The following is a 27432-nucleotide window of genomic DNA, read 5'->3' on the forward strand; positions in this document are numbered from 1 at the left end:
CACAGCATCTCTCAGGCAGAACACCCTGCGGTTGCAACATCCTGCGACAGCATCAAGTAAATGGAAGAGGAAGAGCAGAGGGATGACGTCCTCTCACAACCAGTCACTTCATGACTGGCCGGCCACGTGACTGGCTTTTGTACTAGCACCATCAATAGAGGAAATAGAGAAATAACAAGCGCAAATCAATGACCTCTCAAATCAATACAACTTCTCCATTTAGAACTCTTTAGTGCTTCTGGTTTCAATTCAATTGAAAACGGGGGGTACTTTTGGCATAATAGTAAGGAAAATGATATTCAGAGATGACCTTCTTTCTGTCTTCTATGGAATTCAGATTTCCAAGGAGACCAAAACGATTTTGTGTTTGAACTTTGAAACTTGATTAGGCTAGGCGACCTCTCTGACCCCAACCCAGTCCTGACCTTCTATCCTCTACTGACCACTCTACTCAGCTGACCTTTTATGATTACTGACATTTTCAATGTCAAAAGAAAAGCAGCAACTTGAACCTGACCAACTGCTTCACACAGACTTCTGACCTGAATCAATACTGACAGAAAACTGTGTCATGAATATAGAAAAAAACATCACAGTTCTTATCTGGCGGGTGTTTACTCTTTATTCAGGTTCCTGTTCCTGTTTTCTCTCTGAAAGAGGGACAGTCAGGGTGTCTGTCTGCCTGCCTGCCTGCCTGCCTGCCTGCCTGCCTGTCTGCCCGCCTGTCTGTCCGCCTGACTGTCTGCCCGCCTGCCTGCCTGCCTGTCTGTCTGTCTGTCTCTCTGCCCAGCAGAAACACACAAACAGCAACAACACGCATGACAGGAACTGCTGGAACAAAGACGGGTCTCTAAGTGGTTAATAAAGCACCGCGTCTGATCAATTAGCTGATTATTCCCAGCGCAACGCGTCACATGATGGGACCCAAACAAGAATCATGGGACACTGGGTGACTCCGAACCAGACTGCTGCAGAGTTGTTGGTCACTAAATGGCCATGCCGCAAAGGACGGAAGTGAGAAAACGACAAATCTCATTTTAACCACAAATCTCTGAAAACCATCACCCTAAATCATAACCATAAACCTAGATTAAGAGGTAAATTGCTCAAATATTCCCCCAACGATCTGAAGGCAGTATTCAATTAAATGTGTCCTTTGCAGCATGACCTTCTAGTGATCACAGAGCCGTGGCCTCAGAGGTTCCCAGGGGTATCATGAGAAAGACAGCGTGTAGCGGTGAAGCCAGTGATTCACCACGCCTAACAGGCATCACGCCACGGTGACCTACCAGGGAGACCTGGCGGAAACAACCAGAGGATAGAACAGTTCTCCAGAGTTCTAGATCTTCAGAAACGGACAGGAACAGTTCTCTAGTGTTGTAGTCTGTTCTCGTCCAGTGTTCTAGACCTACAGAAATGATCGGAATATGATAGAAGATTGAACAGTTCTCTAGTGTTCTAGTCTCTACTAATCCAGTGTTCTAGATATATGTGTTAGAACAGTTCTCTATGTACTAGTCTCTACAGATTCCTGTGATGTAAATCTACGAGTCTCTGTTTTGAATTGCTGCTACTAAAACTAGGTCTACTTACAAGGCACTGCAGAAAAACATCCTACAGGGATATAGCCTAGCCAAAACAAACCAGCTTAGGAGTGGGGGCATCGTCATCATACCTCATTTAACATTGTAAAATCCATGTCCTAAGGACACATTCTGACCCCTATTACATCAAGACCATAGCCCACTCTAGTGAAAGGGTTAGGGGTGGGGGGGTGGGGGTGGGGGTTGGCAGTGTTGAAGCAGCATAGGTCCTGATTTCCTCCTGCTGATAACTGATTCTAGGCATTTTATTCGTGGGAATTGGGAAAACCCACTGATTCTTTTCACATGACCCCCCCCCCCCCCCCAGACTAGCCTGCCAGGTATAGTTATACAAGCCTATAGCCAGCCAGGCTCCACGTTCCACTCCTCAGACGGACCCCCCAAATGAGCTGCCTGGGGACGACCAGGTGGTAGAAACACAGGTGTGCCATTTAGACCTATGTCTGCAAGATTAGCCATCCTATGCTCTGGCTCTGTACAGTACATTATAACCTGTAAAGGATTTTCGGAACATAATATTAGATTAGATAGAACCGTATTCTATCCTGAGATTCTACCCTGAGACTCCCAACAGCCTGACAGGCTCCATCAGTTTTACAGCTGAGCCCCAGGTTTTCTCTCCTTCAACGTAGCCTACTGTTGGTGCTTTTTCAGCCTCCCCTAGCCTCCCCTAGAGCTGACAGCCACATGACAGCTCTGTCTGGCCAAATCTCACAGGCCGATGGAAACCTCACCAAGAAAAAGACAGTAAATACTGTCGAAAATCTAGGAAATGTACTGCAGGATAGGTTAGTGTGTGAAATACAATAAAAATGTAGCCTTCTGGAGCGACAGGCTGTAAAAAAACTAAATAGATTCTGAGATAGCACTGTGTTGATGTTGCAGTTGGGATACAATGGGTGGAACATCACCGGTGAATATTTAATGGAACATTTCCAGGGATTCAAAAATGAATAGGAAATGTTGAACTGGAAGCCTTGTTGTACATTGTGGTCCTCTGTGGCTCAGTTGGTAGAGCATGGCGCTAACAACGCTTAGGTTGTGGGTTTGACACTCACTGAACATTTTATTAGGAACACTATACTAATACTGGGTAGGGCCTCCCTTTGCTCTCAAAACAGCCTCAATTCTTCGTGGCATTGATTCCACAAGATGTTGGAAACATTCCTTTGAGATTCTGGTCCAATGACATCAGGCAATTCCTGCTGATTTTTCAGGTTTCAAGCTGTTAATCTCCCGTTCTACCACATACCAAAGGTGTTCTATTGGATTCAGATCTGGTGACTGGGAAAGCCACTGAAGAACACTGAACTCATTGTCATGTTCATGAAACCAGTTTGAGACGACTTTTGCTTTGTGTGACATGGTGCATTATCATGCTGGAAGTAGCCATTAGAAGATGGGTAAATTGTGTCCATGAAGGGATGCACATGGTCAGCAACAATACTCAAACGGGCCCAAAGTGTGCCAAGAAAACATTCCCCACACCATTACACCACCTCCACCATGAAAAGGTGTACAGGTGTTCATAATAAAGTGCTCGGTGAGTGTATAACGATTTCAAACCAATTTTCAGTCTGATTAATCAACCAAGTAAACAGTTTGGCAGCTCCAGAAGAGTTAAGCCTCTGCAAAGTTATCCCCATGCACATACAGCTAGGACTGTATGTCGACAGTGATGGACAGTCACAGTCAAGTATTTGCATGGAAGACTGCATGGTCGGCTGTCTGGCAGATTGGCCTCTCTAGTAATAGCCTAGGTGTGGAGGATAAGAGTGCAGGAGGGTCCCCTGGGTAGTGACAGTCCCCAACTGAGAGACTGAGTCCTGGGGCAATGCGAGACCGAGTCCAGAGGCCCCCTGGGTAGTGACAGCCCCCCAACTGAGAGATTGAGTCCTGGGGCAATGCGAGACCGAGTCCAGAGGCCCCCTGGGTAGTCACAGCCCCCCAACTGAGAGACTGAGTCCTCCATGGAGCATCAGAGAACAGCTGAGAGCTCAGAGAGAAAGTGGTGGCAGTGACAGACACAGAACACACACAGAGAGAGAACCAGTCAACACTATAGATACACACACACACACACACACACACACACCTCCAGTAGCTTCATATCATCAACACACTTCATCACTTCAACACCAGTGGAGGCTGGTGGCGGTATATATCAGAGCAGGGGCTCACTGTAACGCATGGAATGGAATGAGGAATGGTATCAAACACATGTGATGCTATGCCTTACAATGAGCCCGTCCTGATTTCTACATCCACCAGCCTCCACTGACACGCAGGTCACTTCAACACCCAGCCTATCATACCTATGTGGTCGCCGCTTCGATTTCAGCTTCTCAAGGCAAATGTATAATTGAAGGATATCTAGTGTAATGTACTGTCATTGTAATGGCCTCTTGGCTACATCTGCTAACTGCATGGACCATGAAGGTACAAAGTTAGGCCAAGAGATTGTGTTAGGAATATAAACTATGTAGACTAGCTTCATTCTTCGAGAGCTGCACTTGGTCTGACCCCTGAGATTACAAAAAAAAAAAAAGCTGCTCTACCTTTGATGTAGGAATATACCTTAAAGGAAGACAGCATTATTTTTGAAGTCCTTCTAGGAATGTTTTTGATATGACAACCCAGCACTCAGTGATGGTTCAATCTAACCTGTCAGAGATGGGAGTGCTGGCTGGAGGGGGGAGAACAGGGAGAGAGGGAGGGAGGAGAAGGCGGAGGGAAGGGGGGTATACTGCCTCAGAAAGACTTCCTATGGCAGGCAGATATCTCAATGGAGCCTGTTGTGCCTCATTGAAATCTAATAAGAGAGAAACTTTGGCCGCGACCCTTGTGTCAATTACCATCATACGGCCACAATTCAGAAAGAAACACAGGAGAAGAGGGATAGAGAAAGAAACAGTAGCAATATGTATTTGCTGAGATGACCAAACATCCAGAGAACGTCACAATGCAATGTTCACAGTCAGCAATCCCATTGTGTGAACCGTCACTCTACATTATGACAGGATATCCTCTCAGTAAGTATGATTAAGACAGTACAAAGCTATTAAGATCTGCTCAGGCTAGGCTAACTTCAGGCCTAAAGGCATAGGCTAGGCTAACATCATACAGGCCTAACCCTAACCCCTAACTTGTTACATTTGTGGCACTTTCTCAGTCAAAACCTGTGAAAATAAATCATCTCTTTTCACATCCTGCTAAATGAGGTGGCACTTTTGAGGTCCGTAACAGCTCACACATTACGCAACCATGTCTTCCACAACAAACACTGAGTACACCGAAGGCTAACAGCAGGCTTGCAGAAGGCAGAGAATCTCTACTCTCACATTGTTCAGAGACATTCCAGACACTGTACCAACAGACCGAGGGAGAGAGAACCTCTCCCTAGAGAGAAAAACAGACCCCTGAATAGGCTACATACAGTACAGTAGGTTACCAATGGCAACTGAGAAAGAAAGCAAGAACGACATAGAGAAAGAGGTGTTTGTTATCAGCTGAGGTCATCTAAACACACACAGACACAGACACACACACAGGCACAGACACAACCACACAGGCACAGACACAACCACACACACACACACACACACACGGCCGGTTTGTATTACTGGGGCCTGTTCCCTTGGTAATTCCTCTCAGTAACACCAACCAGTAGGCTACAATGACAATGCATAATGGCCTTTCTTCTCTAGTACTAAAATAGCTCCTTCTCAGGCCTCCAGCGTATGGGTTACCTGATGATAGATAAGAGAGACCAGCAATCTGCTAAATGAATATGAAGAAAAGCTCCGATAAGGAGACTTTGCCTGAAGAAATTACATAGCTAATCATCACTGAAGGGTGACTCTCAAATAGAGTTGCCTGAATATAAGCCTGAAGTGGAGAAGTGAAAAACGTGCCACAGTGGGGGTTTCAAATCTGTCATCAGTGAAACCGACACAGAGGTTGATACCAGGTCCATTAAGGACGGAGCGAGAGTCTGCTTGACCACTTTATTTACCTGAGGCCCAGACAGCGGAGGCCAAACTCAAACTTCTCAGTCTGTTGCTATGACAGCACAAATGACAACGAGACACCATGGACTGCAGGGTCACGTGACGCCATGATGAAAGCAGATGAAATGTGTATTCGTCTCATAAACATATCCTGTTGACAAATGCCAAGAACACAGCCAGAAACGAAGGCTGCCTTTTTTGAATGCTGAATATCTCACACCTATTCATGTCAAAGATAAAAAAATAAAAAAAAGATGTTATAGGTTTGTGATGGGTGCCATGAAATAACATCACTAAAACCAAGGGAACGAGGGGGTGATACACGGGTGAAAAAACCTTCAGCTGAAACAGGATCACAGACCTACCTAGAGTACTGGGACCTGGCCACCCCATGCAGAGCAGGCTAAACAAACAACTGTGTCTCGAGCAATAGTCTCTAGCAATAGTCTCTAGCCTCATTCAGCAATCTGCTGCTGAAAGAACATCCGGCTTCCTGTATGCCTGCCAGCCTGTGGCAGTGAGATATGGGGCCTGTCCAAATACGACCCCTAGCCCATATGCCCCACCTAGACACTTTCAGTAGATCTGAAAAGGAGTGGATCGGTATAATCAAGAAGGTACTATAGTAGTAGCTCCGCCTCCTCTAGATAGACTGGGTGGAATTTCGGCCATCTTGCTTAGGCCTGTACCTCTCAGATCCACTCAAAGTGTCTAGACTACGGGCGTAGGTAGGGGCTCTGGGTTGTTTCTGGCCGGTGCGTGGGCATGCAGACTTGGAGGAAGAGAGGCAGATGGTTGCCCAGCATGATAAGACAGCCCAGGTAGGGGAGAGGAGAAGCAGGAAGGATGTACTCAGCTCCCATCCCCCCCACCACCACCATCACCATCACCGCTGGGTACCTGCATCACATCACCTGAGGCATTAAACAGGCCAATGAACAATTAGAATCTCTATGCCTCTAAGGCTGTGCTATTCCTCCGTCCCCTCCCATCTCACTGGTAGGATGCTAGGCAGACCGGGCTGTCCAATCAGAGAGGAGAGCAGGAGAATGATCGGAGGGGCGAGAGGTCATCAGGGATGGAGAGCGAAGGAGGGAAAAGAGAGGGACGCTTTTCAATTCAAACAGTGACATGAGCGGCTTAGGCTCTTTGGATGATCATGGGGAAAAGGCGGGTATCTTATTTCAGTGCTAAAACAGCAGTCAGCGGGACTCCATTTCAGCTGAAGGGCTGCACCATGGTTAACCTATCATCTAGTCTGACACCATATGAGGTCTGGCTCCTTCACAAGTGAACATAGCTCATCATCAGAGGTGGCTGAGGAACAGAAAATATGTGGTGGAGTCAACATCCTGTCAAGAGTTGACGAGAAGTCGACAACACTAACCACAAGAGAAGAGCAAATCAAAGGCAGTCTCTTCATCCTCTAAGCTAGTCCACCTCAGTGAAGAACACATAACAAGACACCATAGGAATCACTTACCCCGGGAAACAATGTGACATCAAACGAGAGACACTGATGACTACATCAAAGCTGCTGTAAGCTTGCAAGGTACTGTACTGTCTCAAACTATTATATGTTGTAGAGTACCTCAGTCTTGTTCTGAGGTAGGCTACTGTCATAAAAAAAATAAAAAACAAGCAGGTGAGTGAAACCAGTGCAATCTGTGACACCAGGGGAATTTACAGCCATGTAACACCAACGCAGACAGAGAAATTGCATAAAGCTGAGCGTGCAAGCAACAGTTTCAAAACATTCGCTGTAAACTATGGTTCCGAGGTCAGCTAGTCCACTGTTATTAAAAGATGCAGGTGAATAGGTTAGAGGACCCTGTGTAGTCTGGGAGTGACACATCAGAGGTACGTGCTGGGCAGGGCGTTCCTGGAGCAAACATATGGCACAAGTTAACTTCGACCTACCACAGTGAAATGTACACAAGGAGCTAGAACAAACACAATGTCTATTGTATGCATAGCATGTTAGCCTATTTAGAGCCCATTTTGTAGACCATTTAAAAAAATAAAAAATTGTATTGCCCATTTTTCCCTATAACATAAATGTGCACTTCCTTCAGTACTTAAAACGGTCGGAGTTGCCCAACATGAATCTAACTTCCTTGTCTGTACTTTTCTCCTTCCCATCATGGAGGAGAATTGTGCAATACTGTAATACAGTATATTATGTTTGATACATTGGCTTGTTCTACTAATAAAACGATCACATGCATTACATTGTCAGTGGCAGATAAACATCACAATGCATCCATTTTTAGGATTTAACAAGCTCCTGCAAAATGCTGAACTTGACAACCATATGTTGTGATCCACCCTGGAGCTAGCTGGCTAACTTTGCTTAAGGAGACAAACTACCCGTAACCAAACAGCGCTTCAAAATCCTTGACAATAACACTCATGTCAATCTGCATGCAGTCGCAAAAATAAATCACCTTGATCTGGATCCTCCATCCTCACGCCGTGCGCTGTTTCTCCCAAGTGTTTTCTGGTCCAAAAGCTTGCAGGATCTCTATGTAGACTTCGTTTCAGACAGTCTTGTGCACTCCTCACATGCTGCTCGGCAGCTCGCAGTGGGGTGGGGTCCTGTGTGACGTCAGGCCGCAGTGGAGCACGCTGAAGTGTAAACAAAGACAGTGCCACCGGCACGTGGTTTAATTTTGGGCCAAAAACCCAATCAATCAAACCTCTTCGGGAAACTATTTGCAAGTTGACAGCCGGCCAATTCTGCCCAATTTGTGATGGAATTTGTTTTTCCTTTGAATATGCAAGGTGTATAACTGAAGTGTGTGTTAGTTTACATTTCATGGAATGAGTGTATGGCACTGTGTGTAGTCTTCTATATGCCTCCTGTCTCCAATCCGTATAATCCAATCAATTGAGACACGACAATCAGGCTATGTCATTCTTTCTCTTGAAAATTACAACAACAACAACAACAAAAAACAAGAACAAACCATGAAAGATTAAAAAAGTTTAGACTGTTCTGTTGAATGGGGCTGTCATCATTGAGAAAATGAAGATTTGCCACTCAAATAGCAATTCCATTCCTTTGTATAATTACTGGACCTGTCATGATTATTTATGAATATCCCGAATGGTGGCACCATAACCATTGTCATCTTCTATCATGCCTCATTGATCTATTCATCTGCATTAAATATAATAGAATAGAATAGAATTACTTTATTTTTCTCATATGGAACTTCAATTGAGGCAATTGGATTAGACAATCATGAATATAGCCTAACAGCTAAATACACCAAGTAGCCTACATGACAATACAGTTACAGTTACATGATACATGTAGAAGTCTGACTGATTTTGCCATAAAACAAACAAACAAACTGACCACAAACCATGACATACACGCGGAAGTGGAGTCAATGGCGGTATATAATTGAGACATTTAAAAGGAGACACTGATTATAAGGAACATGTTTTATCACCCCCCCCCCCCCCCCCCCTCTCTGCATTTAGACACGACACACTGAGAGTGGATATACACCCATTATAACCAAATGCAGGGTCACGTCCCACCAAGTTCACACACTGAGTGCACACAGGCCTTAATTTAACAGCAATGAAACAGGACACTTATTACAGTATCATGCCACTCATTATTGGAACAGTGCTGTCAGCCAGTAAGACAGTGGATCATTGGTCCACATGAAAGGGCGCCACCTGCTGGATCCATAAGTGTAACTGTTGGGGATCTAGAGAGCGCCAGTGTCACAGGAGCGCATCTGATATTGTTATTACAATGTCGTATCAGGTCAATACACAGTCAATTTTCTAAAAAGGCACGTACAAATGCACCCAAAATATGAAGGCTACAGTAATAATGTCGAATTTCTTTACATTACAAACATTCTGTCTAAGTTTACCGTGTAATCATAGTATATCATATAATGTGCATTATTGTAATTATTATTAATTATAAGTTATGAAGTCAATGCTATTCATAATTGATCAACTAGAGTTCAATATTTCTCTGTCATTTGTTTAGATGTGTTAATTCTTATTAATAATTCTTATTTGTGTATTATTAGCCCGACAATAGGCTATTCTTTTTATTTTTCACAGATGTAAAATGTATTTAACAAAGGACATGCATTTATCCAAATCTTTGCGTTATTCACTCTTCATTCACTCATATAGACATATATAGACATATTCCAAAAAAGGATATGTGCGCTCAAATGAAAAAAAAAAAAAATGCAAATAAGAAAAATATGTTGGAATGCCAAAGCCCCACGAGTGTTAATTATTCACCTAAGTGACCACCACACCTTGTGCGTCTGATCACTTGTTGTACCTGCCTATTGTAATTCATGTAAAACAAACAGTCGGCGACGCGCACAAGAGAGCTTGTGTGTGTCGCACTGAATGCCGAGGACTGTAACCCCGCTTTGCAGGAGGGCTGAAAGGGAGACAAGGATTTATCTGTTGAGGACAAGCAACAACCCAAGATGAAAAGCACGCGGAAAATGGGTGCAGTCAGCAACACAAAAGCCCCTTGCTGTTAACACACAGCACCCCCATCTTCCTTTAAATGAGCCCCCACGACCCCCCTTTCTCTGCTCGAGGTGCATTCTGGGGAAAGTCGTTGCCATTCGACCTCTGCAGGGCCTGCGCGGACGCAGCTAGAACCCTGAAATTCATTATGCGTTTAAAACCTTTATTTATTTCCGCATAACCTACATACTCTCACCAGGAGGCCAAAGCGGAAAAATACGACAACCAACCATTCAATTCGGAATCTAAACATACAACACTTTAAGGATTAGAAATTAGTCGCTAGGAATAGTGTTAAGAAAGTGTATTCTAATATATTAAGAAAATGTCCGGAGAGAGAAACCGCAGGTCGCTTGCGTTCCGAGGAGGTGGATTAGCCGTAACCGGTTCCAGTGGTGGTGTCGGTGGGAGCAACAGTAACAGCTGGGAGGCCCAGCCTTCTCAAGACCGACATTTGAACGGGAACAGGCCAGATCAAGAAGAGGATAGGGATCTGGGGGCAAAAGGACCATCGCAAGGGAGAGTTGAGGGTGGGGGGTCCGTCAGCGATAGCACAGAGCCAGAGGCAGAGGAGGAAGAAGACCCGGAAGGTGGCACCGAGGACGGAGAGGATGACCGTGTCGGTTGGGTGGCAGTAACTGTCGGGGAGGACGAGTCCAGGGAAAGGGGCACTTTGACAGCTGGTAACGGCCTGAGCAGTGAGGACGGCGCGGGTCTGGGCAGCGGTGGCACGGGATCCGAGGACGACAGAGCGGGGGGAGACGGGGAGGAAACGGCTGCTGTCAGGAAATCTTGGGTAGAGATGAGACCGCAAACGCTGCTCCAAAAACACTCGCTATTCCACGCATCATGGTTACAGGAGTTTCCATGGCTTAAATTTTGCCAGGAGACGGGACTCATGTCCTGCTCCTGGTGTCACAACATTGCCACTAACCACAACGACGAGCTTGTCAAAGGCAGTCGCAACTACAAGCGGGCCTTGCTGCTGAGACATCACCTGTCTTCGGAGCACGGCAGGAATGACCCGACCAAACAGGTAAATTTAATTAGTGTCCCATCAGATGTTACCCCCTACCTACATTATCATTTTCACTTTGATGTTTGACGTTCTGTTTTTCCAACTTTGACAATCTTACAATGTTTTAGAAGCAGAAGAGAGAGAGAGCCGCTAATTAGCCAGTGTTAGCGCTTGGACCTGTCTTTACGTCGCAGGTCCAAGCGCAGGTCCAAGTGTTGGCCAGCTAAGCTAGGTAGCTTGCTAAAGCTTGTTAGCTTGGGAGCTACCAGTCCGTGTTGTCAAGGCGATATCCCCCCCAGTAGGCTAACTCTAAAGCTGGCTTCCTAGCTAACATGCTAGCTAGTAGATCACATTTTCGCCAGTGTGGTGACCGATACCTGCTCGTATGTTGATCAGCTAGTATTGCTGTCATTATTTTTTTTTAATGTTTTGGAGGATGACATCGATCGAAACCTACATTTAGCTGGCTAGTTAGCTTGTAGCTCAAGCTTTGACTCCCACTATCTCCAAAGTAATGGGAGTCACATTGGGGGATAGCTTGCTTAGCAGCTTGTTTTTATTTTTCCATTGCCTCAAGGACATGATCATAGCACCGTTGAATCACAGAAGTAATATTTGCTCAGCCCATGCAAGTACTGCACTGTAACCATACAACAAACGCTTTGTTGCCCCAGCAACTAACTTGATTACTAGGTACTAGAGGTCACACAATGGCAAGGGCTCGACCCTAGCAGTCTTTGGGGAACCGCACCCCTACCCAACCCAACCCCCCCCCCACCCCCGCCTCTGCTTTGCATGTCATTTTGCTGGGCTCGAAGTCGCGAATGACCTCTGGCGCATTTCTCCCTCCGCCCTTTGGGGAGCTAAATTAGAGGCATTGTGCTAGAATGACTCCCCAACATCCAAAGATGCCATGTCAGTTGCTGCGGGGTGGACAGGGGGAGAAGTAAATCATGCTGGGGTCAGCCTGACAGCTTGCCTGGCCCCCACAGGCAATACTGTGAATAGGCTGCTACAATTAAATTCAGATATATGACAGCACTAGAATGTCACAGCAGCACCTGACCTCGTCAGCCGTACACATATGGATTAGTGGAGATGTTATTGCATTAGTGATTGGTATCTTGGATTGCTGCCACATATATATATATTTTTATCTCCTGTGGGGTGCAAGGCTGAAACTATAGGCGTATGTCCTCTTGACAAGGGGTCTGCCCTGTGGGCTTTCCCTCTGTGTAATTGGATCAAATTAAAGCTTTAGGGAACGCTATGTTAAGTTGCTCTTCTACCTAATGTAATGACATTCTCATTACTATGTAACAACATTGTAGTAACATGCTGTAACATTAGTAATTCAGAACTGATTATCAGGTGAAACTCACTATGCAAAAAAATTATGAACATTTGCCTATAGCTTCAAATGAATCGGTCATTTGAGATTGTCCGTTTAGGTTGTGTATTATGTTTTGTCAAAGCAATATTTGGAAGGCGGTTTGTGATTTGTAGAAACCTCAAGATGAAAGCTATGGTCCAGAAAGCTATGGTCCAGAATTATACTACAGCCCTGATCGACCAATTAAACGTCAAAGGACTCCCTTCTCCCCATCCCAGCAGCATAAGACCCTCCTACCGATCCCTCTAAATCGACACGTAGTACCTCTTATCCCTGGTTTTGATCCAAGCTGTCGGGGGGAATTAAGACCATGCAGCACAATTTGACTCTAATTTGTCAGTGAAATGCAAGAGGATTGCTATTGCACGGTTAGTTCCTTCCGCTACACGCGAACACTAATCAGGGTGACTTAAAGTGATCCACTAACTTGTACACATCACTAATTGGGAAGGAGAGCAGTGGGAGGGATTACTGGCTAAGTGGGATTCCTCCCCTAGCAACAAGAAGACCCTGGCTTGGCAGGGCTAGGCAAGAGGTTAGGGGCCTCCACTGGCTTTAGGCTGTGTTATAAACACTTAGACCTAGGCTATTCATCCTCACTTTGATATTGTTGGTGTAAATCAATTTTCTTGGATGCTTTCATTATGGTTTTTATGTGATGTTTTTTTATGCCGCTAGTGTTTACAACCACGGCCCTTGAATTGCAGACTGTGTGTGTGTGTGTGTGTGTGTCTAATGTAGGTCAAAGTGAAATTTATGCAAAGTTGACTTTTCCCCCCGTGGTTATTTTCCAATGTTTAGTAAAAGTGGTTGGTCGAATAATATTACTGTGGGAACTACATTGTAATACAGCCCATTATAAGGCATCACAATGTTAGCTATTCTTGTTTCTGCCCCTTCCATTACAGGGTAAACTCAGGCCAGCTGCGTGGTTAAGCTAACTTGATTAAGCTTATTGAGGGGACACCACCACAACCAGAGCAGCTGTATTGGCTGTTATGTGTGTGGGTCTCTTTTACAGCCCTGGCTTGAGGAGGGTTCCCACTCGACGGCCATGCTGCAAAGGACAAATTTGGCTTTGTCTGTCAAATATTTCGCTTAATGTTTGAGCTATTCGGCCTTAATTGAGAGCAAGGGTGAGAGTGGTATGGGTTTAAGTTTGAGGGTTAATGTTAGGGTTAGTGTTTAAATGCATCCCTCTAGTTTAAAAAAAAAAAAAAAAGAGCCAGTATGGCCAGATAGGTGAGTCGACCCTGACTAGCGTCCTAGAGGGGGGGGGGGGTGCTCCTCCCGTCTCCTCTCGTCTCCTCTCTCTGTGCCCTGTGAGATGGATGTGTATTGGGGTGTGTGTGTGGGGGGGGGGGGGGCACAGGGGGAGAATTCTTCCCAGGAATCCCTCAGCGAGCCCTCAGCCCTCTGCATTGTTAGGAGTCCTGGAGCCGCGCTCCCCTCCCACACCTTGGGCCCGGAGCACACTGCTGTATTGTTCTAGCATCTGGGAGACGGCCGGGTCGGGTGAGGGGATGGGATGGGATGGGATGCTGCTGCGGCCTCGGGGTGGGGTGGGACGGGACGGGACAGGGAAACAGGGTGTTAAGAGGGGTGGGGGGGGTGGGGGGGTGGTAAACAGAAACTGATGTCCCTCCAACGTCTCTGTTGTCTTTGCGAACAATGTTACATCACAAATGAGCATGTTGGAGAAGGTGTGTGTGTGTATTGTGTGTCTGTGTGTGTGTGTGTGTGTGTGTGTGTGTGTGTGTGTGTGTGTGTGAGCCAGGGATCTGTTTGTGCCCACAGGGTGTTTTGGTTTGGTTTTGTTTGTTTTGTTTTCGGGAGATATTGTTCCAAGAATTACGTCCTCTGAAGGTCCCTTTTTCTAAGCTCAGATAGCTTATACATGTTTTATGCTGCATTCTAACCTGCCATTGTTTGATATTCTTCCAGTTTAAACAGCAGTTGAAAGGCAGGTTTTAGCGCTCTACAATTTGAAGCTACCTTTCAGTCAGCGAGGCTAACCTCTGTGGATACGGTGAGTCTTACTCATCGTGGTGAAATTGATAGCGGTAGCCTAAACACGTCGTCGCATACTGTATTCACGGTAGATCCTTTTCAAATATTTATTTTTATTTTTTATCAACAAGCTCATATTTTTCCACCACTATCACCCCAGGCTCACAGACTGGAGCCTACAGCCACGTCAGAGATGGGGATAGTGTCACCCTATTCCCACTTGGCCCCAGCCAGCCCAGCCTAGCCCAGCCCAGCCCAGCCCAGCCTAGCCCCAGTGTCTGCAGCCTGAGCCTCACCTCCTCCTCCAGCATCTGTTCCACAGCACTAGCCCGCGTAGCGTAGCGTAGCCGCTAACACGTGGCACATCTGGAGAAAGGATGAGAGGGGATGAGCCCCGTATGGAGGAGCCAAGACAGTCCTGGACCAGACCAGGGGTGTCCTGGTCCAACTCTTTTTCCCCCCAATACTTCTGCTCACACTCCTGCTACGGTGTGTGACTCACAACTGGGGGCTTTAACATTTTTTATTAAAATTTAAGTTGATTTTCTTTCAAAGCAGCATTCAATGTGCATCTCATTTGAAAACAATCGAACAAACAGACCAACTCGTTTGCACCACATCCCCAGCGGCGAGCGGTCGTGGTCTTCTGGGTTCGGAGGGGAGAGGAAGGGAGTGAGCGTGTTTCCGATTAGACACGCTCTCATTCAGAGGGTTATAAGGCTTCTTGGAAACCATACTGGTTCAATATCGCTTTCTGTAACGTTTTCTCCAGGATGATAAAGCACAATTTGGGCATCAGGAACTCCCTTCCTTTTTCAACTGCCCCGGAACCAGGAAGTAGAAGTAGTGCCTTGTCACGCCTGTCTTTTGCCCAACACCACCGAGCTCCAGGCCTCCGACCTGTTCTGGTTCTGATGACAGGTGTGACTGCAGCCGTGGAGGTTTTGTGGTGCGGATGATGGAAACGGAACCGCTCAGTCTTTCCTGTTCCATCCGCAGCTCAGCCCTCTTCACAGCCACATGCACCACTATCCAGGCCTCTATGGTTAAGTGGGAGCGTGTGTGTGTGTGTGTCTGTGTGTGTGTGTGTGTGTGTGTGTGTGTTTCTGTGTGTGTGTGTGTGTGTGTGTAATAGGAGTGTGAGTGCATGCTGCACAAAGCCACCAGTGAACACAAAGCAGCATTGAACAATGAGCCTGGAGGAGATGGTTGGGTATTGTGAGGGTAAATGGGGTGACCTGGCTGTGGCTGGGCTCTCTATCTTCCTCTCTCCCCTTCCCTTTTTTTTTTCTCTCTCTCTCTGCCTCTCTCTCACTCGCTCTCTCTCTCTCTCGCTCTCCACTCACTCTGTCTCCTCTCCCCATTTTGCTTTCACCCTCTTTCCTCTTTCACTGCCCTCTCTGTCTCTCTCTCGCTCTCTCTCACTCTCTCTCCCTCTCTCCATTTTTGCTCTTTTCCATTTCTCCACCCGGCACCACTCTCCCACTCACTCACTCACTCACTCTCTCTCTCTCTCTATCTCTCTGACTATCTCTATCTCTCTACCCACACCCCCACCCCCTCCCTTAGCCCTTCACTGTCCCTGCATTTTATGGTAAGGCTTGCTCTGATAATCACCCCCATCTGCCCAGGCCAGGGACAAGGGTTACAGTCAGCCAGTAGGGTTAGGGGGTGGGGGTGGGGGACCTCTAGAGAAATGGATTTAATCTGAATTACTCGAGCTGGAAAACCCAGCTGTGTGCTTGGTGGAGATGGGAGGGAGGGGGGAAAATGCAGAGCTGGAGAGCAATGTGAATTACTCTGGATTAGGACATCTGCTGTGCAATTCCAAAAACGAAGGCAGAGATGTGTGTGTGTGTGTGTGTGTGTGTGTGTGTGTGTGCGCGCGTTTATAGTATATGCGTATCTGTGTGTGTGTGTGTGTGTATGCTTATATGCGGGTGTGTGTGTGTGTGTGCTTGTGTGTGTGTGTGTGTGTGTGTACTCCCCTTCTGCTCCATACTGTACCAGCCTGGCCTACTGCCCTGGGAGGGAGGGAGGGAGGGAGGGAGAGGGGGGGCCGCGGATGGAAAGCAGGGGAGGGAGTGACGACTCCTCTCCCAGCCTCTCTCACTGACAGCTAGCAGGGTGCGGTCCAAAGGGAGAACCCACTCCTTCACACTCGCTCAGGGCCTCATTGAATGAGCGCCAGACCAGCCCAAGGTAGAAAGCAAGCCGCTGGTCGGTGCAGGCAGAAAGCAAGCCGCTGGTCGGTGAACGGTCATGTGTCATCCTCCATCCAACCAAGAGTTAGTGTCTGGTGGATGACCTGTGTCGTCATTCCAGAGTTTCTGCTGAAATAGGAGTAGGCGTAGTAGTACTAGTAACAGTAGTAATAGTAGTACTAGTAGTAGTAGCAGTACTAGTAGTAGTAGCAGTACTAGTAGTAGTAGCCGTACTAACAGTAGTAGCAGTACTAGTAGCAGTAGTAGTAGTAGTACTAGTAGTAGCAGTAGTAGTAGTAGTACTAGTAGTAGCAGTAGTAGTACTACTAGTAGTAGTAATAGCAGTACTAGTAGTAGTAGTAGTATACGTTTCATCACCTATACGATCCATCACTGTTTGGCTTGGAGCGGTGGTAGTTGTGATAGTGCCATGTGATCAGTAAGGAAGTCTTTTCCCATCTGAGAAAGTGATGGATTGTAGACGACATATAGGCTCTCCTCTAGAATGACGTGGTACCTGAGCTGTTCAGTGTGTGTGTGACAGTAACCATAGTGTGTGTGTGGACTGTGGACGGTGGACTGTGGAGTCTGTATTTGTTGGGGTTTCCCACCCACACCCTCCACCATTAAAAGAGCCAGTCTAACCAGTTTCACCCCAGGTGCTATCTGTCACCAAGCCCACTCACGTCCCTTTGTGTGCGTTTGTGTGTGTGTGTGTGCGTTGACATACTGGTGTGTGTGCGTGTGTGTGTTTCTTTTCTCCATTAACTCCTCCTGTGTGTATGTTATGATCTGCGGGTGTGTATTGTCTGTTCATGAACCCCTCCCCCGTGTGTGTGTGGGTGGTGTGTGGTGTGTGTGTTAACATACTGCTGTTCGTGTGTGTGTGTGTGGTGTGTGGTGTGTGTGTTGACATACTGCTGTTCGTGTGTGTGTGTGTGTGTGTTGACATACTGCTGTTCGTGTGTATGTTGACATACCGCTCCATGTGTGTATTGTCTGTTCACGAACCCCCTCCTGGGTGTGTGTGTGTGTGTGTGTGTGTGTGTGTTTTGTCTTGTCTTGTCCTCCAGGAGTTGGAGAGGGCCGAGGACCAGGACACAGAAGACTACTACCGGAGTAAGCCCAACGAGAACTCGTACTGCTACCAGCTGCTCCAGGAGCTCAACAAACAGCGCAAGAGCGGGATCCTGTGCGACGTCAACATCGTGGTCAGCGGCCAGTCGTTCCAGGCGCACAAGAACATCCTGGTGGCGGGCAGCCACTACTTCAAGACCCTCTACTGTCTGACCAAGAGCGAGGGCTCGGAGAGAGGCGGAAGGGGCGGCGACAAAACCACCACCGTCACCATGACGCACCTGGACGTGGCGGCCGTGCAGGGCTTCAGCGTGATCCTGGACTTCCTGTACTCGGGCAACCTGCACCTCACCAGTCAGAACGCCATCGAGGTCAGTGCCCGTTTGAAATTCGATTTCAAGTCAAATTCGGATTGGTTCGTCCCCTCTGGGGCAGTTTTTTAGAAAGGATCCATGTAACAATATGCATCTGTAATGGAACATGTGAGAAATATGACATCAACAAGCACACACAATAACATAACCCCAACCCCCCCCCCCCCCCCCCCCCCCCTATTTTCATTTTCATGATGTACAGTATAATTTTCCGTGTACATTTTCTGTGGAATGTTTTTTGGGCTTATGTCCATGGTGAAGTGTTGGTTGGTGGTTGTGGTCATCAGGTGATGTCGGTGGCCAGCTACCTGCAGATGACCGAGGTGGTCCAGTCGTGTCGGGCGTTCATCAAGGACGCCCTCAACATCAGCATCAAGCAGGAGGCCCCCGACTCCGTGGTGGTGGACTACAACAGGAGACGGGCCGTGACCAAGGAGGGACATACGGGCTCCGACCGGAAACCCAGCAACTTCTGGGCCACCAGCATCCTGTCCAAGCTGTCAATCAAGGCCAGCTGCGTTCAGGGGAAGGAGGAAGGGGCGGGGTCCGGCGCCGGCGGCGTGAAGGAGGAGCCCAACGACGTGGAGGTGTCGTCGGTGGTCGGCGAGGGCTGCGCCCTGGGTAGCTCCGGGTCCGGCTGGGGTTGCGAGAACTCGTCGGAGTCGGCGGAGAACGATGCACCGGCGTCGCAGGGACCGGGTCCGGTGTTCGTCTGGAACGAACCGGCTCCCGGGGCCGCGGCCAGTGGCGGCGGCGGCGGCGCCGTGGCCGTGGCGACGGCGGTGACGGGCGTGAAGAGGGAAGCCAGCCGCTCGGAGCCCGGCAGCGGGCGGCGAAAAAAGCAGATCACCCGGCGGTTCGTGTACAACATCCCCCCCGAGCCGGAGGAAGGGTTCGACGAGGGCATGTTCATCCAGCCGTCAGCCTCCTACTCACGAGACGACTTCTCCTTCCTCTCGGAGAACGCAGGTACGCCTCCTCCCTCAGCCTTCTCCTTCAGCCTCCTCCCTCAGCCTCCTCCCTCAGCCTCCCCTCTCAGCCTCCTACCTCAGCCTCCTCCCTCAGCCTCCCCTCTCAGCCTCCTCCTTCAGCCTTCTCCTTCAGCCTCCTCCCTCAGCCTCCTCCCAAACACACTTTTGTTGTCACCTACATTTTTATGGAAAACGACATAGCAATATGCTAAAAAAACAACAACAACAACCTGTTTAGAATGCAATAAAAACCAACAAGTTTCAAGTTTATTTGTCACGTCTCATACACGAGTGCAGGGAGTAAAATTCTTGGGCTCCGTTCCTTGACAATGCAGCATACAAAATACAAATAATAAATAAGAAAGTTCACGTTGACAGACGTGTCAGTGTCCGTGCAAATCCTCTCACACTTTGAACAGAGCACAAGAGAGAGATTCTTGGAAACGGTTGACTTCCGACAGGGACGGCGAGACTGTAGCAGTTGTGTAATAGGGTGTTAGCGGGGCCAGGCGTTGACTAGAGTCACATGGTGTTGCCTGTCATAAAGATACCCGCAGGTGAGAGAGTTGACATCATTCCTCCCGTCTGCCAGTCTCGCAGTTTAGCTGACGATAACATGACAGTACCTCTGCTGATTATGGTTATTTACACCTCAGACCTCGGGGCAGGGTTCACCACGTGGCACAGTCATAGGGGGTAGCTGCAGGGTAATGTAGTTCCTGGACTGTCACAGTCATAGAGGGGTAGCTGCAGGGTAATGTAGTTCCTAGACTGTCACAGTAAGAGGGTAGCTGCAGGTTAATGTAGTTCACCACGTGGCACAGTCATAGAGGGTAGCTGCAGGGTAATGTAGTTCCTAAACGGTCACAGTTGGAGGGTAGATGCAGGTGTATTGTAGTTCTCAGACTGACAGCAGGGTGCAGCCTACAGTGTTTCTCGCCTCCAGTCATGTTCAGAGTTCACGGTCTTCCTGAGTAACTCCACAGAGATAAGAGGAGCATCCATTTCTGTCCGCAGTCGGTGGGAAAAACAGGACCGGACCGGATTTACAATCCCGGAAAACTATTGGAGGGGTGTTTTTAAATAGTTTTTATTTGAGCTGAATGTGTTTAGTGTCTAGGGTCTTAGGATATTTTCGCCACGCAGAGCAGAGCATGTTAGCCTGTCAATCTGCAACAAAAAAAAAAGACAGAGAGTGACTGACCGTCCTCTGCCCTCAGGAACAATCGCGGATGAAGAAAAAACCCTCGTGAGACAATTTAAAATATCTCCCCCACTTACTCGGACTCTGTCGTCCAGCTCCTCTCACTAAATTGATATTGCGTCATTTGGAAACCTACCGCTGACAAAACTCCCTCAGTGGCCACATTCCTAGTTTTCCGGGGTGGACAACGGCTCCCATAGGATTTGGGAGCCACTTATCCGTCTTGTAATTCGAAATCACAATCTTTGGTCGCGGTGACCCTGGGGTGACATGGTGTATGGTGTCTCAAGAGTTCAGGCATGGGCCACGGTCATACAGAGGATCTGCCTCTGACTCCTCCAACACAGGACAGGACAGGACAGCCTGGGTGGGAATGGGTATGAGGCTGATAGTCAGGCTTGGAGCTAGTAGCAGTAGTCTTCTCAAAGACACAATCACTATCTCTCTATCTATCTCTCTCTCTATCTCTCTCTCTATCTCTCTATCTATCCTTCCACCTGGCAGGACATCCATCATTTTAATTAGCCCACAGCACACTATGCTCTTCCTTGGTCCTTCTTAAGACGACCCACTCACCACCTGGACCAAACTACTGAAACCCTGGTGTGTGTGTGTGAGAGCGTGTGTGTGTATATCTCCGTCCAAATCCAACCACCCCTGCCCCATACCACAGAAAACCTGTGTAATCTCCAGCCCAGTGAGCTTGTCAGGGCGCTCCGCAGCTCTGTGCCCATGCCCCCATTAAGCCTGGTTCAGTATGAAATCATATCATGTATTAAGTGGTGTGTGTGTGTGTAACTTGGAAGGGGGGGGGGGGGGGGGAGGTTACCATGGCAGGCCCAGGCCCGGCCCCGGCCCTGCCTCCTAATGCAGGATAATGAAGGAAAGTAGCAGCAACATTCTTCCCTCAGGCTCCCTAAATGCGCTCAAATGCGCTTAGCTCCTGTTCCTCAGGGCACTTTAATGGGAAGCGGGGTGTTGCAACCGCCTAGAGAGAGGGAGGGAGGGAGGGAGAGAGAGAGAGAGAGAGAGAGAGAGAGAGAGAGAGAGAGAGAGCATGCGCACCAGTGTGTGTCTGCGTGCGTGTGCGTTGTATCATTAATACAACATGACTCCTCATTCCGCACTCCCCATCGTCCCCCCCCCCCCCCCCCCCCCCCTCCTCCTCCTCCTCCATGCTGTTGCCTCTTGATATATCTCATATTAGCTGCACTCACATTTCCCCAGTGGCGAGAGAGCGAGAGAGAGAAAGACGCCTGTTTAGTTTTTTACGTAGCATTGTTAACCCCCCTGAGCTTGTGTGTAAGAGGAGCAGTAGTATGGAAGCGGGGGGACTAAGTGTGGGGGGGGGGGGGGGGGGGGGGGGGTGGGTGGGGGGGGGGGGGGACTTTCCCTCCCTGCTTTATCGAGCAGCGCAGAGCTAGATTCACAGCTATAAATTCTTGGTTCTTATCCAAACAAGACCGTTGGATTGTTTGAAAGGGCGGGCTGCCTACTTGCCTCTAGACACACATGCGCGCACACACACACACACACACACACAGCAAAGCCGTCAGGGGCTGCCCCCCCCCCCCCCCTTTCTCTCTGCTCCCTTCCTAATCCCCCCTAATGCACTGGGGCTGTCCACACTATTCCAAATATTGACCCAGGGAGAATGGGGCTGGAGAGCAGGTACTTACAATAGGCTCAGAGGGCAGAGGCTGGGGGCCTACAGGCTAATGAGTGTGTGTGTGTGTGTGTGTGTGTGTGTGTGTGTGTGTGAGTGTGTGTGTGAGAGTGTGAGTGTGAGTGTGAGTGTGAGTGTGTGTGAGTGTGAGTGTGAGTGTGTCTGTGTGTGCGCGCACGTGCACATGCACATGTACGTGCACTCTGTCATTCATATATTCATCCGAAGCCCAGCAGGAGAGGGTTATGAATACAGTGGTCTGGTTGGGGGATGTGTTTTCCATACAGTAGCTAGGGCTAGGTATTAGTGACACACGCCTCCTGGTGTGTGTGTGTGTGTGTGTGTGTGTGTGTGTGTGTGTGTGTGTGTGTGTGTCCGTCCACAGGGAGTGTCTTGTTAGCTGGGATCGGGGGGGCCTTGTCTTTGTGTACATAAGGATGTGCCCCCAACTCCCTCTCCCACTACCCTTACCTCTTTCTTATCATGTCCTTGTGTCCCCCCCCCCCCCCCCTCCCCCCACACACACACCCACCCAGAGCTGGCCAACCAGATGCAGTACAGCCTCCTACAAGATTCCCAGCAAGGAGAGTCTTGGGAGAATGGTAAGCACCCTTTGAGCATGAACTATATCTGTCAATATAAAAATGACAAATAGAAAATGACTCAGGCCTACACACACACACACACACACACACACACACACACACACAGCTGGCCTGTTTCCTGGACCCAGATAAAAAAAAAAAAAAAATGAAGCACGCTTTGTAGTCGTGATCATGTTTTCAGTTCCCCAAATTGAATTCCACGAAACCCTTAACTGCTGGTTAGATCCCTTCCACCAGATGGCGCTGTCTGCTCAGCCGGGCCTCTCAAATGTACAAGTCACCTGTTTCTCCTCAACATCCCCCCCCCCCTCCCCCTCCCCCTCCCCCCCCCTCCCTCCACCCTGTCAACCTGCTTGACAACCTTTTTGTGTTGTGGGAGTCTTTTGCTCAAACAAATGCTGGACCCTGTCATCCGGTTGACTTGAGCAGCACAGAGCCAAGCAGTACTCCAGCCTCATGCCAAGTCAGTGTGCTGGTACTAGTCAGTAGCACGGCGATGGTCCCCTCCCCTCCCCTCGCCCTCCCCTCCCCCTCCTCACTTCCTTGGGGGGGGGGGGGGGGGGTCGGAATCTGGGGGAAAGCAACCTCTCGAATCTGTTTCTAGGGTTTCTATCTAACCTGTCTATTTCTCTCTCTGTCTCTCTCCTCTTTCTTTCTTCCTCTCTCTCTCCTCTTTCTCTCTCCACCTCCCCCATCTCCCCCCCCCCCCTCTCTATCCTCGCACCTCTCCAATCTCTCTGTCTCTTTTTCTCTCCTTTTCACCTCTCTATCTACCCCCCCCCACCTCCAGGTGAGACATCGGACGTGGCCCTGAACAAGCTCAAGTGCCCCCACTGTAACTACATCGCCAAGCACCGCCGCACGCTGAAGAGACACCTCATCATCCACTCAGGGGTCCGCTCCTTCAGCTGCGACATCTGCGGGAAGCTGTTCACCCGCAGAGAGCACGTCAAGAGACATTCCCTGGTGAGAGACACAGTCCTGAACTCCCCCCGCACGCACGCACGCACGCACGCACGCCCACCCTCACACTCACCTTCCCCCACACGCCCTTTACCAGAGAGCACATCAAGAGACATTCTCTGGTGAGAGACACAGTCCTGAACCCCTCACACAGGCACGCACGCCCTCACACTCACCTTCCCCCACACGCCCTTTACCAGAGAGCACATCAAGAGACATTCTCTGGTGAGAGACACAGTCCTGAACCCCTCACACAGGCACGCACGCCCTCACACTCACCTTCCCCCACACGCCCTTTACCAGAGAGCACATCAACAGACATTCCCTGGTGAGAGAGACTGTCCTGAACCGTGCACACACACACACGCACTCACGCCAAAACACCACATACCAAATGAACAGATATTCTGTAATGAGACACAGCCTTCATTTCCTGCCACACCCAAGACTACAGAGTATTCCATAATCACCTTCTACACCCTAGAGGATCTTCTAGAATGTCTCCCCATGCCCTGGAATGTTCTAGAATCTCCCTTAACATTCCTAGAATGTCAGTCTAAACCATTTTCTGCTGTGCACACCTTTAACTCCCCTAAACACCCTTCACCACGGTCCAGTCCAAGTCTTCCATTTCCTCATTTTACATCACCAACAATAATGATTCAATATATATTATTATTATTGTTATTATTATTATTATTATTATTATTATTATTATTGTCATGCTGTATACCATTGAGAGGCACAATCCATACCTAAATAAATGAACAACTAATGAAATAAACAAATCAATTGATACATGTGGAAGGGAGGGAGGGAGAGAGAGGGAGGGAGGGAGAACCACGGTCATAGCCAGGGGAAAGCCTGGGGAGCTTCGGTTGGGGGTCAGACAGGTCCGTTCTCTGAGAAATGATGGCCGCGGTCCAGAGCCGTTAAACAGCGCAGTCTGGTCTCTGTAGCCGCTAGCTGTAACAACAGTGATTCACTCTGGTATACAGTATAGAGCGCTGTTTACAAACGGAAAAGCACTTCATATCGAAACGTATCCAGAGTGTATTATTTTAGGAACGATTTCCTTCTAGAACACTCTATCCATTAACCTTCACGCCCACACCGCCACCCCTCTTCCACACACACACACACACACAGACACACACACACACACGTCTTCCACCCTTCGACAAAACATCACCACACACGTAATCGCTACTCTGTTCTGTTTGAAACAGCAGAAGTCTCTCTCTCTCTCTCTCCCCCATATCTTAACCTCTCCCCCCCTCCCCTCTCCACCCCCTCCCCCCTCCACCCCCTCCCCTCCTGCAGGTGCATAAGAAGGACAAGAAGTACAAGTGCATGGTGTGTAAGAAGATCTTCATGCTGGCCGCCAGCGTGGGGATCAGGCACGGTTCCCGCCGCTACGGCGTGTGTGTGGACTGTGCTGACTCCCACCAGGCCACCCAGGAGGGGCTGGAGGCCATGGAGGGCCTGGAGGAGGGCCTGGAGTTTTCCCGCGATGACGACTACGAGGAGGCAGGAGACGGCGACGGGGACGAGGACCTGGCGGAGGAAGGGGAGGAGCCTAACGACAACGACCAATCCAACGGGGAGGGCGACGCGGGTGTCGCCGAGGACTAGCTCGGAGGACGTCGACGAACGGAACGAGAGAGAGAGAGAGAGAGAGAGAAAAGATAAAAAGATGTTATTTGTAAACGATTTTAAGAAAAATACAAAACTAGCTGGTAAACAATCAACAATCTCCAAAGTGCTATCAAACCTCGCGGTTACACGATGCGTGTTTTACAAAGAGAGAAGCTTTGGTAGAGAGGGACTCCAAGATGTACAGATATTATTCTATATATGTGTCAGACTCTGAGCCTAGCGCTCAATAGAGAGAAAGAGAGAAAGATTAAATATTGAAATCAGGTTCTTGGTTATGTATTTTTATTTCCTTTTTAGGGAGTGGGGGGGGGCGTGGGGAGGGGGGGGTTGTGTACAGCGTTTTAAGTTACGATAGGCCAATCATCTTAAAAGAAATGTTAATTATTTAATTTATGAAGAGAAAGTTATTACAGTCTTAGTAAATGATATAATTTTTTTTTTTTTTTTCTGTTATGTTCGTGTCTGCTATCAGAAGTTCAGTTTCAGTTATGGCTGTGCGTTCTGTCAAATCTGAAAGTATATTATTGCTCGGTGCGTGTTTTAGAAGAGGTCTGTAAAAGAAAGAGCATTATTTGCCGACAAGAAGATTTTATCTGCTCTGTAGATGAATATGTTTAGAAGCCCTAAACATACTGATTATAATTTTATTTCCTTTTCTTCTCCCTGCACAAATCTTGGAACCAAAAAATCTGTTTTGTGACTCTAATTGATCACAGCCATATTTATGATTAAGTTAAGTGGGGCTGTGCTATTGTGCCAAGCAGAACGCACACCAAGATTTTGCAGGAAACAACTAACTACTGAAAATGCTGAGAGAAAGAGAGAGAGAGAGAGAGAAATATAAAATCTAAAGCGAGAAAGAAAAGAAAGCCCGATTTTAAAAAAAGAAAAAGAAAAAAAAAGAAAAGAAAAGAAAAAAAAAAGCGAAAGTATAAGGGGAAACGTTATTGCTAGCTTTATACGAATCACAGCATCACAGTAACACTTTATAAAGCATTTTGACCTTTCACTTAAAGCTTGAATTTTGCCAAATGACGGAAACGTTTTGGTGCTGTAATGCTTATTAATGTCGCGAAATACTGGACCTACGGCTGTATATGATGTTTTATAATCATACAAAGCTTAAACTGACTCAGTTATATGTTAATCAGCTCTATTCTATAGTACACTGTTCTGCTACGGCGACTATCAGGTATGCTTTGCCATTGTTGTTTTTTTTATTATTATTTTATTTAATGCACAAACACACTCACATTCTACCATTTTGTAGAACTACCGGCAGTACTTGTAAATGATGTAAGGACCTAAATGGAGAGAAGAGACAGAAAAGAGATACCTGTATGCGTTGTTTGTATTAGGTACTGAGTATACTATTATAATCACTTGAACGTTGGGTTGTAAAAGGTGTCTGAAGATGAGACGGATCATGGTGTGATGTATGATGAAGTCTGAAAGAGAAACTCCATTTTTGATGTATACAAGTTTTACAATCAAGATTTTTATTTAATTTGATAGAGGAAAAAAAAAAGTTTATTTCGTCTGCCAGGTGGGAATACACTTTGTTCGATATAAAGTGAAGCTCTATGGCTTTCCGCATAGACATGCACTTACTACTTTGCGTTCATGAAAATCAATTTTTTTGTTTTTAATGTTTTGCTTGCTTCCCCAAAGCAGGTCTGAATGGAACTATATTAAAACTGTCGTGTTTTTTTTCCTTCCATTGCGGAACCTTTTTTTTTTTTTTTTTTCTAGACGTTTTTGTTATTTAATATTATATTGACTCCAAAATGCAATCAAGACTGTTAATTTCTATTTGTCCAACCAAAATCGTTGTTTAATAATTATTGTTGAAAATAATGTATGAGAGAAGCCAGGTAAACTGTATCTATAATAGTGTAGATCCTTGCTTGTGTATGTAATTGTCAGATTTTAAATGTTTTTATGCTTAAAAAAAAAAAAAATCATTCACTTTACCCTAGATGCATATATTGTTTTATTTGTCCTTTATAAAGATGTTTTCTTTTTCCTTTTTTTATTTCATTAAGCACATATTTTATAAGAAATATGGATTGTTTGCGGGTTAAAACCTTGGAACAGCAGTTGTTCTGTTCGAATGCAGTGGATATATAGAAGTGCTAATGATA

The 27432-nt window shown here is 47.4% G+C and overlaps 2 protein-coding genes across 6 annotated transcripts in view; one reads left to right on the top strand and one right to left on the bottom strand.

The window, feature by feature from the left end:
* The window catches only part of tpd52 (tumor protein D52), a 22615-nt gene extending 14427 nt beyond the window's left edge, over positions 1-8188 (bottom strand). For all 4 annotated transcript variants that reach the window (XM_083684589.1, XM_083684588.1, XM_083684591.1 and 1 more), the window contains exon 1: positions 8062-8188. In XM_083684589.1, coding sequence (XP_083540715.1) covers positions 8062-8080 — 19 coding nt within the window. In that variant the 5' untranslated portion in view covers positions 8081-8188. The remainder of the gene's footprint in view (positions 1-8061) is intronic.
* A 2089-nt stretch (positions 8189-10277) lies between these two features.
* On the top strand, positions 10278-25570 carry zbtb10 (zinc finger and BTB domain containing 10). Of its 2 annotated transcripts, XM_083685330.1 has the most exons (6): positions 10278-11180; positions 17843-18217; positions 18508-19189; positions 22598-22663; positions 23457-23632; positions 24953-25570. In XM_083685330.1, exons 1-6 carry the CDS (start codon positions 10470-10472, stop codon positions 25262-25264), a joined length of 2322 nt encoding a protein of 773 aa, XP_083541456.1. In that variant the 5' UTR covers positions 10278-10469; the 3' UTR covers positions 25265-25570. The 2 variants fall into 2 exon arrangements, with proteins under 2 accessions (XP_083541456.1, XP_083541457.1); XM_083685331.1 differs by lacking the exon at positions 22598-22663.
* The last annotated feature ends 1862 nt before the right edge of the window (positions 25571-27432 follow it).

The sequence above is a fragment of the Argentina silus genome (genome assembly GCF_951799395.1).
Source record: "Argentina silus genome assembly, chromosome: 14".
NCBI classification, from domain to species: domain Eukaryota; kingdom Metazoa; phylum Chordata; class Actinopteri; order Argentiniformes; family Argentinidae; genus Argentina; species Argentina silus.